Here is a 13,296-nt window from a genome sequence, read left to right on the forward strand (position 1 = left end):
ATCCCCTGGTTTTAGCATTTGGAAAGAGGAGGAAGGTGATGGGCAGTATTGTCTAGTCTGGGACCTATGCAGATGTTTCATGCAAATCAGAGCTAAAAAGGGATGAATTTTAGAAAAGCTAAAGAAATTCATAAAGTAGTGTCCCAGCTTACCATACAAGAACTGGGAACACTGAATATAACCTTCTTCCATCTCTTCACACTTGTCTGCAGCAGTTTCTATATCACTTATAGTTGAAGCAAAAATAGCTGCCCCAGATTCAACCAGTAGTTTACAGAGATGAACGCTATTGCAAGAAGCAGCACAATGCAAGGGTGTCCTGAAATAAAGCAGAAACATACACAGGAAAATATAAGCTTCCATGACTCCTAATTATTTTGTCTTGCTATACAGAGTTCAGCCTGTCTGTTTTTAAAGGAAATTGTTTCTTATGCTTATAGATTATGTACGCATTGTCCAAAACCTGTCAAGCTACTGCAGTGGATCCCCACTATTCACCTGACTCCAGTAAAGCCAAACAGGTGTTAGTAAAAATGTCAATTTTCATTGCTCACAGAACTGCTGGGTACAAAAGGGTATTTTCCAATGTGAAGAAACTTGAAAGATAACCCAGGTCAGCACAGCAAGGTTTTGCATCCCTCCAAATGCTCCAGAAGTACTACATCTACCTGCAAGGCTAGATTCTTCAGCAGTACCAAAATCTGTGGTGGGTTACATGAAGATGAAAACTTCATTTTCATCCTTTCTTACTTACAGTTTAATTAGCGCAGTATCTGAACAACAAATGCAACTGCACCACGAATTAAAACCAAAACATAATGTCATGATTTGAGTGTGCTTGCACAGGAGTTGGACACATAGGAATGTTGCATTTGAGTTTGCCACCACCTAGAGACTAGAATGTGCTCATTTGCTGGGGGTTAAGGGAAAGGAAATTGTTTCCAAATAGGTCTAAACTGAACTCTGAATGTGCACCAAAATGGTGTCTCTCCCAGATGCCAAGTTGACACTTACCATCCATCACTGTCTGCTGCATTTACATTTACACCAAAATCAAGCAAGAACTTCACAATGTGGTGATGACCAGCACACACTGCATTATGCAAAGGTGTAATTCCTTCATCATTTGGTTTACTGGGATCATCAACCTATTGAAACCATAAAAGAGTTCAGCACTTGTTTTCCCAAAAAAATACTTCAAGAGGTTGCTATTCTTTAGCAGCTCACCTCATATATGATTCGTTGTACAAGATCAAATTCTCCCTCCAAAGAAGCATCCAGGAGGAGGGCCAGTGGATTGAACTTCACTCTCAAACCATGGCCTGTTCTTTCTGAGTTTGGTTTCTTCAGGTTGGTACGTTTTGTCTGAGCAGAGATGAAGGTTGAAAGGCAAAATTTTAGCTTGCACGAGTACTAAGAGATGATTTAGTTATTTTTTTTAAACTAGATTAAGAATCTCATCCTCCTTAAATGTTTCTATTATAAAGTCTCTAAATAAAAGGCTTGATATCTTACTACATTTTATTCAATTGGAAAAAGCATGTCCATATGATTTAGAAGCTTTTAATTAAAAGTATTGAGTACAAGGCCTGAGGTACTTAAGTCAGTGGGTTTTAAGCACCGCTATCTTAATTGTATCTCATATAAAGCTGAATGTGTTTGTGGTGGATTGTCTGAGACAATGTCAACACTTTTAACACTTTTGCTTAGAATAGAAAGCATGACACAGTGAAGCCCGACTATCAGTCTCTACTCAGAGGAATCTTTCTTTGCCTTGAATCAGCAGGTTGGTGCCTACAAGTTGTGGCTTTTGCTATGGGAAAGAAAAGTAGAGAACATGAAGCTATTTTATGTGGCATTCTGGCTGGTGTTACCAGAAGATGCATTCTCAAGATCTAAAATTTAAATGTTTTGAAAATATTCTGAATCATTCACATGTGTCCTTGTCACTTTCCACAGCAGGGGGGGCAGAGGGGAGTCTATTATTAATTACAGCATTTATAGAATGCTTTTAGTCCCTAGCACTGTAAGATCCGTTTTCATTCCTGCTCCTGTTTGGTATGGCTATTTCAGTTTGGATAATAAGCCTCTCTCAGTGTTAATGATATCTGTTGCTAGCATATTCCATTCTCCCAGAAGTATCCTGGCTCACTTGTGGTCATGGGAAATGCACAGGAGGCCCCATGTGCACCACAGTCATTGTCAAAGGATAGCAAGGTCCCTGCCTGAATCAAGAAGCAGAGATACCCTTTGAAGCCAGGGTTAAAGTGAGTCACAGCAACAACCAAGAACAAAATACAGTTCTCTTCCCATTTTCAATTCTCCATATGTTGTAGATTTTGGTAATGACAAGGTTTTGGCACAGTTGGAGAAGGAATGTTGAAAGTAATTCAAATTATGCAACCAGCCCACTAGAAAAACATTTCTGCTAAAACAAGTCAACTGTTGGTGGTGTTAGGGTCAGCCCCTGGTCTCACATCCCTCTGCTCAGAGGGGAAAATGACTGCACTGCTCCCAGAACAGTTATTTCAGCTTGTCTGCAAATTAAAACGTTTCTTGCTGCCGTGGCTTATCCTTAAATTTCATATAAATGGTTCTATCTGTAGGCCCGGGGAAATGAAAACAGCATTTCTAATGGAATCTCAGATTCCAGAATTAGTTCTAAACCAAGAGCATATCCCTCCCAGAAGTTCTACAACCTAAAGTACCTACACAACTTCCTGTTGAATGTATGCATATATTCCATATTAAATGGCTATGTCAGTAAAGAAACTAATCCATCATAATTCTCCTTCGAGGCCCCCAGATTTTCTTTTTAGTAGCATGAAAATTGAAGTGCAAACATACCATTTGGCTTAAGCTTACCATCTTCTAGTTATGCTTAGACACACATCTAATTTTATTCTCCACAAAATTGTCCTTTTGCTTGGTTACTTACTGGAGGAAGTGGAGGAGGAGGAGCAGGAGGCAGAGGAGCTTCATCTTCTACTGGAGAACTAACTTCAGGTGTAGGACTAGGTGACTGTTCAGTAGAAGGAACTATAGCAGGATTGTTGTTGTTATCTTCAGTTGTTTCAGGTGTTTGATTTGTGGTTTCAGTGCTTATCAGTTCCTCAGTAGCAGGAGAAGGTAATTCATTATCATTGGCATCTGATGAAGGGGGTGGCTCATCAGGAAGAGGAACTGTAGGTTGCACAGAAATAGGTTCTTCAATATTGCCATTGGTACTAGCATTGCCATTATCAACATCAGCTAAGATGCCTATGAAGTCCTGTGGGTTGCTTGGCTGATAAAAAGGAGCACTTTCTATTCCTCCAGCAAGAGTATTAAAGCGCTGATACAATAATTTTTGTATATTGGGTCCACTTGGGCCTTCTGGTTCAGTGATAGAACTACGTTTCTTTAATGGCCTTGGAGCATTGGCCAATTTTCTTCTGAGAGCTTCAAGGTCAGCATCACTTTGATACCGTAGGGGTGAATGCACAATAGGTGTGAGCTTAGTAGGACTGAGAGGACGAGGAATGTTTTCCACATTGCTGTTTTCACTGGGTGGTGGAGCATTTTCCACCTCTTGATCTTTTTCAGAGACCTCAGTCTGAGGCTGAGACTGTGGCTGTGAGGAAGTCTGAGCAGGCAAAGAACCATGAAGGAACGGCAAGGGTGAGGGAGAAGTTGAGCCAGATTGTAATACAGGTTTTCCATAAACTGAAAAACAGAAAGATAGAAAACAGTGAAGAACCATTCTCAAATTACATAATAAAGTGTTTGCAAATAAACTGGGTATGAGTCTGTTGCTGCCCGTTTGATGCTAATACAGAAAATTAAAAAAAAAAACAAATTAATTATATTGGAACCTATCAAAAGAGAAATACACACTCACCTGTTGGTGATGCTTCTTAGAATTACAATCTATAAGTAGTACCTGGAATGTTTTTCCTCTTCCATAAGGAGACAGTAAAAGAAGAAAAACTCTCCTCTCTAGACACTGTTTTTTCAACTTGTGGCTGAAAGGACTGGTAAAGTATCCAGGTTGTATTGTTCTAACTGCATCTTGTATTAAATGAAAGGTGACTGAATGTATATTTATCACCCCTAAAAAATATGGGATCATTTTTCTGCCATGCTGCAGACATAAAAGTATCTTTCCTCTTCTAGATTTATACTCATTTTTCAAACTGATATGGAATTAAACCCAGTAAGTAGATCAAATCTTAACAGTCTATTTCAAAAGAAAAACAAAGGAACATATATTTTACCTGCTTTTACCGACTTATTTAAGGTATTGTATACAGCTTGTTGATAATTCTTTGGTGGTGTTGCTTGCTGAAGATACATGGAATAGATGGAACTGGAGTTCACTGTTTGTGGCCCTTTCCTGGGAGACTGAGGTCGTGATCCTTTATCAGCCAGAAAAGGTCTGATTGCGACAGTTAAGGGGAGTTCTGGCCTGCCATCTCCTCCTGGAAACAACGGGGGACCAGGAGGTTGATATGTAGGGCTGGGAGGTACAGAAATTCTCTGTTGAATCTGTTGTGAAGAACTGGGCTGATGGACGTTGCTTGGTGGTGGAAGTGGAACAGGTCTTTGCCGATTTGTTATACTGGTGCCAGGTCTGGGCAGGCTGCCATCCTTCCGTCTTTCTAGAGAATTTGTAGAACCTGCTCCTAAGGGAACTGGACTTGGATAGGTCCCATAGTTTTGAGGCAACTGCTTGCTTACACCAGGAACTGCTGGTGGCACCTTCCCCAGGTCAAGACCCTATGTAAGAACAAGAAACAGTATATAACATTTAACTAAATAAAATACTTGTGAGCAAGAACATTCCTCATTCTACAGAACATACTAATAATCTTGTGTGACAGCAAGGGAGTCAATTTAAACAATCTGTGTTACTTCATCACTAGGTATGATTCTACCCTAATTTACCACACGATCTCATCATATATCAGACAGAGGCCAGGCCTCTTCAGATATTAATACAAATCCAAAACTATTTACATACTTTCAAAACCTGAGCAACTCGTTTTAAGTTCTGGTTCTCAGTATCTATTTGATAACATATTTGTTAATATTTAGGGTGATAACAGAGTTTACTAGAACTATTTGAAGACCAGGTCCTTATTCTTTAAAGATTACAGCCTTAAAGAATTCATAAAGTACTAGAACAACTGTGCAGACAGACTCACTCAAGGATGGATTTAATGACTTCTTTGATGAGATTTTTGTGAGAAAAGAAGCACACTGGAAGGGTGATAATCTACACCACAGAAAGAGTAATAGAGATTCAAATTACAGAAATAGGAAGATGGGTGAGGTGATTAGAAGAAGCAAAAGGAGAGAAAAGGGGAGACCAGATATGTAAAAGAACAGGAAGGAATATGAACTACTGAAGTTGAAAAAAAAAAAAAAAGAAAAGGTAATGCACTAAGAACAGGAAGAAACAGGAGGAATACAAAGGCAATTTTCTTTATGGCTTATAAATAATCATCGGCAGGGAAACCAAATGTGTATGTAAGTGAAGTGGGTTCATCTATGGAAGCCAAAGGTTCAGAATTTCAACAAAACGTTATCTATAAATATATCACAGGTGAAACCCACCAGCTTATCAGTACTTCCTAGTACTGAAGTAGGCAAGGGCTGGCTGGATATAGTTCCTTGTTTTAAAGCAGTATCCATGCTCGATTCTTTCCAGTCCGTGTTGGAGATCTGAGGTGGTTTTACCACAGGGGCTGAGCTCTGTTTAAGTAGTGGCCAGTTTCCATCATTAGCTTGAAAACAGACAAAACCACTGTATTTAAAATAACCCACAGAACCACTGTAAACAAGCAAAATAGCATGTGAAATGGAATAGCTTCAATTACAACAGGATTAACTTGATTCCAGAAATGAGATAAATCACTCTTCATGTTTGATTCAGAAATTGATACTGAGAGCAATCTCTGTCTATAACATGCTGTTCATTACCTTTTGACATTCAAATTGCATTGAAAATTTCTACAGAAAAAAAGACGGTTAAAATTTCTGTTTGAGCACTGCATATTCTGCTATTGGAAGGCAAACAAATTCAGAACAAAATTCCTTATGGAAACACTTCATCCAGGTATTTCTTTTGGTATTATACACTGTGAAATTATGCTAAATGTTAAGTCTACGTAAGCTCAAAGTGGACTTACTCCAAATTTCAACTATGATTATTAATTCACTCATAACAGGATGTAAAAACTCCTTTCAACAATGGGGTGGAACAAAAGCTTATATTCCTTTGCTGGAAGTGGCAGTTAACTAACCTTTTGTCTTTCCTCAACATACTCACCTGATCAGAACTACCCCAGAGACTTAATCTTAAAGAAATTAGTAAAGTCAGCTGACAACTTCAACTCACTGTGCCAAGATACAAGTTATGGGCTTTTGTCTTTATCATGTACATAACAATCATGCATAGCTGCACATAAACTGAGGGAACAAATCTTTAAGAAGTCTAGGTACATTGATGTGTTACTTTATCAACTGTGTGAGACTATTTGGTTTCTGTTCTGTAAGTAAGCAAGAGTTTAAATAGCCTGATAATTAGATCTGTTTTATACTAACTAAATAGATCTCTGTTTAGATCCTAAGGCTTTCGTTTGCCTTGAAAACATTAAACTTCAGGTTTCTCTTACTCCAAGGAAACCAGGTATCATTTCTCCTTCCTATTGCCTGGAATTATCTTACTGGAACACTTAGGATCAGTAAAGATGACATGTGACACGTAGCCATGCTAGAAGATAACAAAAAATGGCAGCGGTTTGCACATGTGTGGAGCTTTACTGAGATTTCTGGACCCCACAGTAAGAAACCATTGAATAAGAATGAGGTATTTGATGGTAACTTCCCATTTCATTTAAGTGACTAGAAAATGGAATCAGAAAGACTATTTCCAGAATCCTTTGCCACCCTCTGTTTAGTATAGCAGATAATCTATAAATAAGCTGCATAGAAACATTCTCATTAGAGTGAATTTAACATTCCCATTCTACTTTCTGTTCATGAAATGACCACCTGAAGATTTCTTGACAATTACCAACCAGTGTTTTCACTGTGTGAGTGCAAAATCACTCTATTAGCTCATAAACCTATTTATAGGCTAGTTAAAATAATTTCACATTAAAGTGAGCAAAAATGAAGTACCTGTTGCATTTAAGATACCATAGTAATTATTTTTTAATTATATGTGCAGACCATTCTTTAATATTACACAAACTATATTGTATTAAACTTCAAATTCAGATCAACTGTGTTTGAATTCTGAGAAAGAATTACTTTGGAGCAAGAGTATTTTTGTGGTTGGTCATTAAAACACTTGCATATTTTTACACTGAGAATATAGTCCAGAAATCAGTTCACCCTTGCAAAATGCCAGGAAGTAATGAGGCCGAGCTTTAGTACTGGCAACATCCAAGAACTGGACATGTTACGGTTTTTGTTTGTTATTAGCTTTAGTCATGTGGTTATCAAAAGCAAGACCAAGGAAGATTACTGCTAGACACTGTGACCCTAAATAACGGCAAATTTTCCATGTATGCATTGAATTAACATTTAGCATACAATCTACACAAGATGTTCCACAACTCCAGAAAGGTTATGATTCAGTAAAGCTTCTGAAGATCAATAAAAGGTGTTATAACTGATTCACGCTAAACACAAAACCATATTTAGCCGTAAGTAGCTATTAAGAAGGCACTTACAGTAACAACAGCAAAAGCAGCAAAGACTTTCATTCTCTTACCTTCAAACACAAGCCCACACTCTTCTGTTAGTTATACAGAAACTTTTTGTAATCCTTGGAATTCCAAATACTAGCATGTTCACCCCCAAATTCTGAGGTAACAGACTAGACTCTCCTCTAACCTCTCTGTTTCATTCTACTTACATAAACACCAGATGTAACTGTTCCCACTTTCATGTCCTTCCTGTTACAAGCTGGCGGACTTGCCAACCACCATGCATGTTTTATAAACGCACCTCTCACGTACTCCCACAAGCCAAGCTGAATCTCATGCACTTAAGCTTCTGTTGCAATCTGCAGCTGCAGCGTATGGCACCAGAGGCTGTCTGGGAGGTGCTAAGAGGAGGCAACCAAACAGCATCTGCCTCCTGCTATCTTTGGTGAGGCTGAGCTGGTCCCAGACACTCTTGCCCATCTGATGGCAACGCCCTTCCAACAAGCCCTCACTAGCTCCTGCTCTCAGTCACCCCACACCCATTTCAGCCAACTGGCTTTTTTTCTCCCCAGAATGTACCCTCTTGTCTGCTGCTTGTATGACTACCTAACACCCAGAGTATTTCAACTCTCATCACTCCATTTTGCATTTACACAAATAAGACAGTAACATGTAGACACAAAAGGTTTTGCGTGTTTTCTCTGACTTCACCTAACATTTTTTGTAGGTTGGGACCCAGGATACTTAGTAAAGCAAACCAGGTATAACTTTTTTGTCCAATGAAAGTAAGCAAGATTCTTGCTGAGGACAGAGTGAACTTTTATCCCAGCTCTGGGGCCAGTGCAACATAGGAACTCAAAGTTTCCCCACAAAGTAACTCAAGCTAAACCTGTATGTAATACATCTATCTTATCTGAGACATACTAATACATGCTTTGGTGATTACCACAAAATTTTCTAATTACAATTAGAAAATGTCAAGGTTTTTAAATGAAGAAAACACATCCCTAGTACACTACTTCAGTACTCCAGGGATGAATTTGCTGCAAATCTGTTTCCTTCAAAGATGAAAAGCAACTTCTCAAAAATTTTATATTTCAACATAATTTTCTGCATGCCAGACTGCAACACAAGTTCTAAAGATGCTGTTTAATATGCATCTGTATGCAAGAGCTCAGATGACCATATTAAAACCTGCGTTCTTAGCTAGCCAGAGATCTTCTACGGACTCACAGTGCTGGGTGTCAAACAGAGTAGGTGCCAGGCGGATGACATTGTGAACAGCGGACTGAAGAGAAGTGGGAGGTGACAGAATAGGATCCACTATTATGTCTAAATCAGAAACCTTCCACGTGTCTGGAGATTTTTTCACACACCCACAGTCTGTCTCTACCGGACACACCAAGGCAGATCCAGTTACACAGAAAAAGAAAGAAAAAAAGTGGTGGAAAAATTATAACAATGACAATGGAGAAATTAGAACAGGAACACTCAGATAATGAGAAATAAAAGCATGACAGTTGAAAAAAAAATTCCTAATTGCTTTTCTACCTGGGAGCATATAAGCTTCTCCTTATATAAATCTATCTCATAGAATATTCAAATACCTTTGGTGTAATAAATACAGTGACTTATTTTTGGTTGGTGAACTTAAAAGTTATGAACTGTCCTTTCGCATATGTGAAAGAGGAATCCACGTATGAAAACAAAACCGTCACTTCACAATTAGAGTCATTCCTTAGGCTTACAACTTTTCCATAAGACCAGACTGTCTTCCCTCTACTTCTTCCTCCCCATCTGGAAGCATGCTGCAAACGTCCCCCTGCTTCTTTTTCTATGTAGTCTCCTGGGAAGTATTATTATTTTTCTTGTTTACTAGTTTTGTTTTACCTGACAAAAAGCAACCTACTGTAAATAGTTGTTTATACTATAGTTTACCACAAAGTTGATTATGCATTAATTACTATATTCAAACACACTAACTGAAAAACTATTAAAGACAAAACAAAGAATGTGTGAAGGAACGTGTGCTCCTTTTAGCTGTGTACCATCTAGTAAAATTTCAAAGAAAACACTCAAGTCTCCTAAGAAAAATTAATGGAAAGAAGCAAAACCACCTCATATCAAATGACTAATGTCCAATCCACAGAACAGTATCAAGACATCTGAAACGCCTCCTCAAGTACAGTGATTATGCCAACATTGGTGCTCCCAAGATTACTCTTTTTCTTTATTACTCCTTTCCAAACCATATGTATTAATAAGCACCGCACTGAAGTACTTACCAGATTTTGATCTTCCATGTGTTGAGCTAGAAGTAATGGTGAGAGACTGTGGTTTAACTGGATCTACTGGTACAGCATAAGTGCCAGCACTTGGAACTTGGATGTAAGGTCCTACTGCTGCCACCCTTCCTGAAGCACTCAGGGATGACTGGGGTGAGGAAGTGCCATTAATACGATTCAACTAAAATAAAAAAACAGACAAATTGAAATGTGAACTTCCATTTACCCTAGGCATTTGTGCATGAACAGGAGGTCTAAATTTAATTATCTAGAACCATGCACTACAGCTAAGACACCTTAATAAAGTTACCATGCTCCATGCTTCTACAAAAAAAAGCATAAAGTGTAAGTTTCATTTGTTAAAATCAACACATCAAAAATTAGATTTCTCAGCCACAGCAAATAAATTTCTTGTAGAAAGCTCTATCTGTGTAAGGTCTCTTTCACTGGGCCTTTCTTAGGCAAATGGACTAAAATAAGTTCTTAAGTGTTCAACTATGTATGTGTGGTTTGTTTGGTGGGTTTCGTTTTTTTTTCAGAACAATACCTCCAGCTACAAATATGTATGGAAATCCAGAACTGATCTCTCTGATCCTTAGATAAATGGTCTACAGTGCAACTGATTTCTTATCAAAGTTCCAGGCAGCTATCGAGGCTAACTTTATCAGACCACTTACATATTTTCAATTTTCCATACTGGAAGATCAGTATTTTATAAAAGCCAAACTGTTATGCTTTCATGCTTTGAAACACAGCCCATAATTACACTTTCCTTCCTAGAAATATAAACTACCATAATTTTTAATATACTATGGTCTGTGTTATAAAGAAAAAGAAAACACACTAGGTCTACCAGTTTTCTGATATGGAAAACCTTACAATAAAGAAGCCTATTACTTTTAAAACAGGTTCTTTGATGTAATCGTGTTATGCAGTTGGGAAAAAGTATAGTTTTTATAGGCTCTTGATAAACTAAAGTGTGGCCCTTTTAACAGTTTATCTTACAGGAATGTTTTCTTTTTGACGTGCCTCAACTTTTTTCTTGTACAGTCGTTCGCGCAATTCATTGATGCGCTTGTCCATCATAGCCACCTCCATATTGCGTTTGTTTAAGAGCTCTTTTTGCTGTTGAAGCTTGGAGTTCTGTTCCTGGTTAAGCCTGTTACGAATCTTAAAAAAGAGAAAAAAAATAGAAAGAAAGGAAGCAAGCAAGAAAAAAGCACTTGTTAGGGCAGTTCCTTCATTCTGTCTGTTGTCAAGTTGGTTTTTAATACAGTGTTAAAAAACCCAAAGCGACTTGACTTGGCAACTTGTTCTGATATCTCTAATGTTACACGGCCTGTCAAATAAGCATTTGCAACCATGCAACCATGACCAACTCTTAAAAGAAAACAGCAAAATAATGTCCTAATAAACTAGTGGATACCTATTAAATACGTGTAAGCTACATCCTGTTTATAGCAAATGGATTGAAGAAATAGGCATAGAGCCATTTCAGAACTGAATTCCACTGTGAAAAATTAAATCATAGAAAATGTTTATTAAAAGTTATGTTTAACTGAGACTGATTATCATGAAAACTCAGTGATACAAAATTTGTAACAGAAATTATGTTATTGATTCTATTTCCAGTTCCACATGAAACTTCTTGATGTCAGGTTAACTGAACTGCTAGTGCAGGAACTGGGCACAGATTTTCCTCTCTACGGAAGGATTAAACTGAAACCTTCACAGCAGGTTTCCAGCAGATTAGGACATGGATTACCTTTATGGCTTAAATCAACCATGACAGTGTTTATAATTATTTCTCTTGCTTTCCCACTGGCATTTTTTCATACCTTCAATAACTCTGACAGTATTGTCTCAGTGTTTCAATTTTCATGGTAATGTTACATGCAAAAAACACCTGAGGCAAATTTAAGTCTTGACAAATGTGTATGGCATCGCTGTGAAGCACAAAAGAAATCTTAATCTATTGAGCATCTTCAATATACTCACTTCAAAATACTCACAAGGCATATATGCCTTGTATAAATGGGAAAAGGGGAAAAAGAGGAGAAAAAAGGGATCATTCCTACTTAATGAAAACACATGCTTTTGTGTTATATTGTACTTGCTCATATAAGAAGTGGTTGAGACTGATTTTGGTATATGAAATATATTTGAGTTGTTGCCTTGATCACAGTAAAGTACATGAATAAATAAAAAAAAGCCCTCAAATCCTGACACATTGGCACTTAGTTAAGTATTCCATAACTTTTAAACATAAAAACTGGACAAAGTTTCAATATAAGTTGAGTATTTTATTACTCATGCGAGAACTGCACTTCAGATTTAACAGTCTTCTTGGAGGAAGATAAACAATAGTGATACAGGGAATGCTGTGTGAATATACTGCAGCTATAGAGCACTATATAGTGCAATAAACCTAGTGCAGCTTTTATTTTTGATGATTCTGTTAAATTGTATTATTTAAGTCATGTATTTTCTTTATTTACACAAGATATAATAGCTGTATTTTCCCAATGTAGTTTAAATTTACTTTTATTCACTGCCCAGTCATGTCTCGAAGTTAAGATGCCATCTAAGTGAGCTTGCTACATCCAGTTCTTTTGAAAAATAGAAAAATACCACTTTTTTTATTTTTTTTAAATTTACTGAGAGATTAGAAGAAATAGTAGATTATGTCAACATTCAGTATTGCAGTATTAGGGGCTGAGAAATGCCCTTCACAACACTTTTGCACTTTGTATCATAATGTGTATGAGCAACAACAAAAATAGTTCTTAAAGCTAATGAGATTCTATTTTAAAGAGAATTATATGCTAACTACAACCTCACACACTGACAGCTTTCCAAAAAAAACCATTTTATGTGATGTTGCAGAACCAAATGGCTATACATAAGCATAGTAATACTACTTTTCTAAAATCTACAGCTGACATCCAAATAGCATCTCTCCATTACTTACTTGTAGCTCTTGATACAACTTTTTCAATTCTACTGCTGCAGGTCCCGTCATTTGTCCATTGTAAGACTGAAAACCATTGAGTTTCCCTTTCCTTAAATCCTCCAGTTGCTGAGTAAGCTGATCCACTTTTAACACTGCAGCCTGTAGCTCCTGCTGCTTTTCCTGGAACATGGCACTTATATGCTCAATTTCAGTTGCTAAAATTAACAAGACAAAAACCAAAAAGCAATTAAGTAATGCAGAAGTTGTTAATTTTTTAATTCTACAGGTACTGATAAATACAATGCTCCAGTTTTAAATCTAGTACATGCATACTCATATAAAATACTTATGTGTTGGG

At 37.4% G+C, this 13,296-nt stretch overlaps 1 protein-coding gene across 5 annotated transcripts in view; it reads right to left on the reverse strand.

Moving 5' to 3' along the window:
- PPP1R13B (protein phosphatase 1 regulatory subunit 13B) overlaps window positions 1–13,296 on the reverse strand; it is a 73,496-nt gene that overhangs the window by 4,730 nt on the left and 55,470 nt on the right. For 4 of the 5 annotated variants that reach the window (XM_062628032.1, XM_062628033.1, XM_062628031.1 and 1 more), the window contains 10 exons: window positions 12,957–13,153; window positions 10,991–11,155; window positions 9,986–10,166; window positions 8,934–9,089; window positions 5,599–5,768; window positions 4,257–4,758; window positions 2,939–3,705; window positions 1,228–1,365; window positions 1,015–1,148; window positions 153–319 (listed from right to left, as the gene is read on the reverse strand). In XM_062628032.1, the coding sequence (XP_062484016.1) occupies window positions 153–319; window positions 1,015–1,148; window positions 1,228–1,365; window positions 2,939–3,705; window positions 4,257–4,758; window positions 5,599–5,768; window positions 8,934–9,089; window positions 9,986–10,166; window positions 10,991–11,155; window positions 12,957–13,153 (2,577 nt within the window). The remainder of the gene's footprint in view (window positions 1–152; window positions 320–1,014; window positions 1,149–1,227; window positions 1,366–2,938; window positions 3,706–4,256; window positions 4,759–5,598; window positions 5,769–8,933; window positions 9,090–9,985; window positions 10,167–10,990; window positions 11,156–12,956; window positions 13,154–13,296) is intronic. The other variant, XM_062628034.1, reaches the window with a different exon arrangement.

Source organism: Pezoporus occidentalis, unplaced genomic scaffold (assembly GCF_034315485.1).
Source record: "Pezoporus occidentalis ecotype Australia unplaced genomic scaffold, CSIRO_AGI_Poc_V1 ctg31, whole genome shotgun sequence".
NCBI classification, from domain to species: Eukaryota; Metazoa; Chordata; class Aves; order Psittaciformes; family Psittacidae; genus Pezoporus; species Pezoporus occidentalis.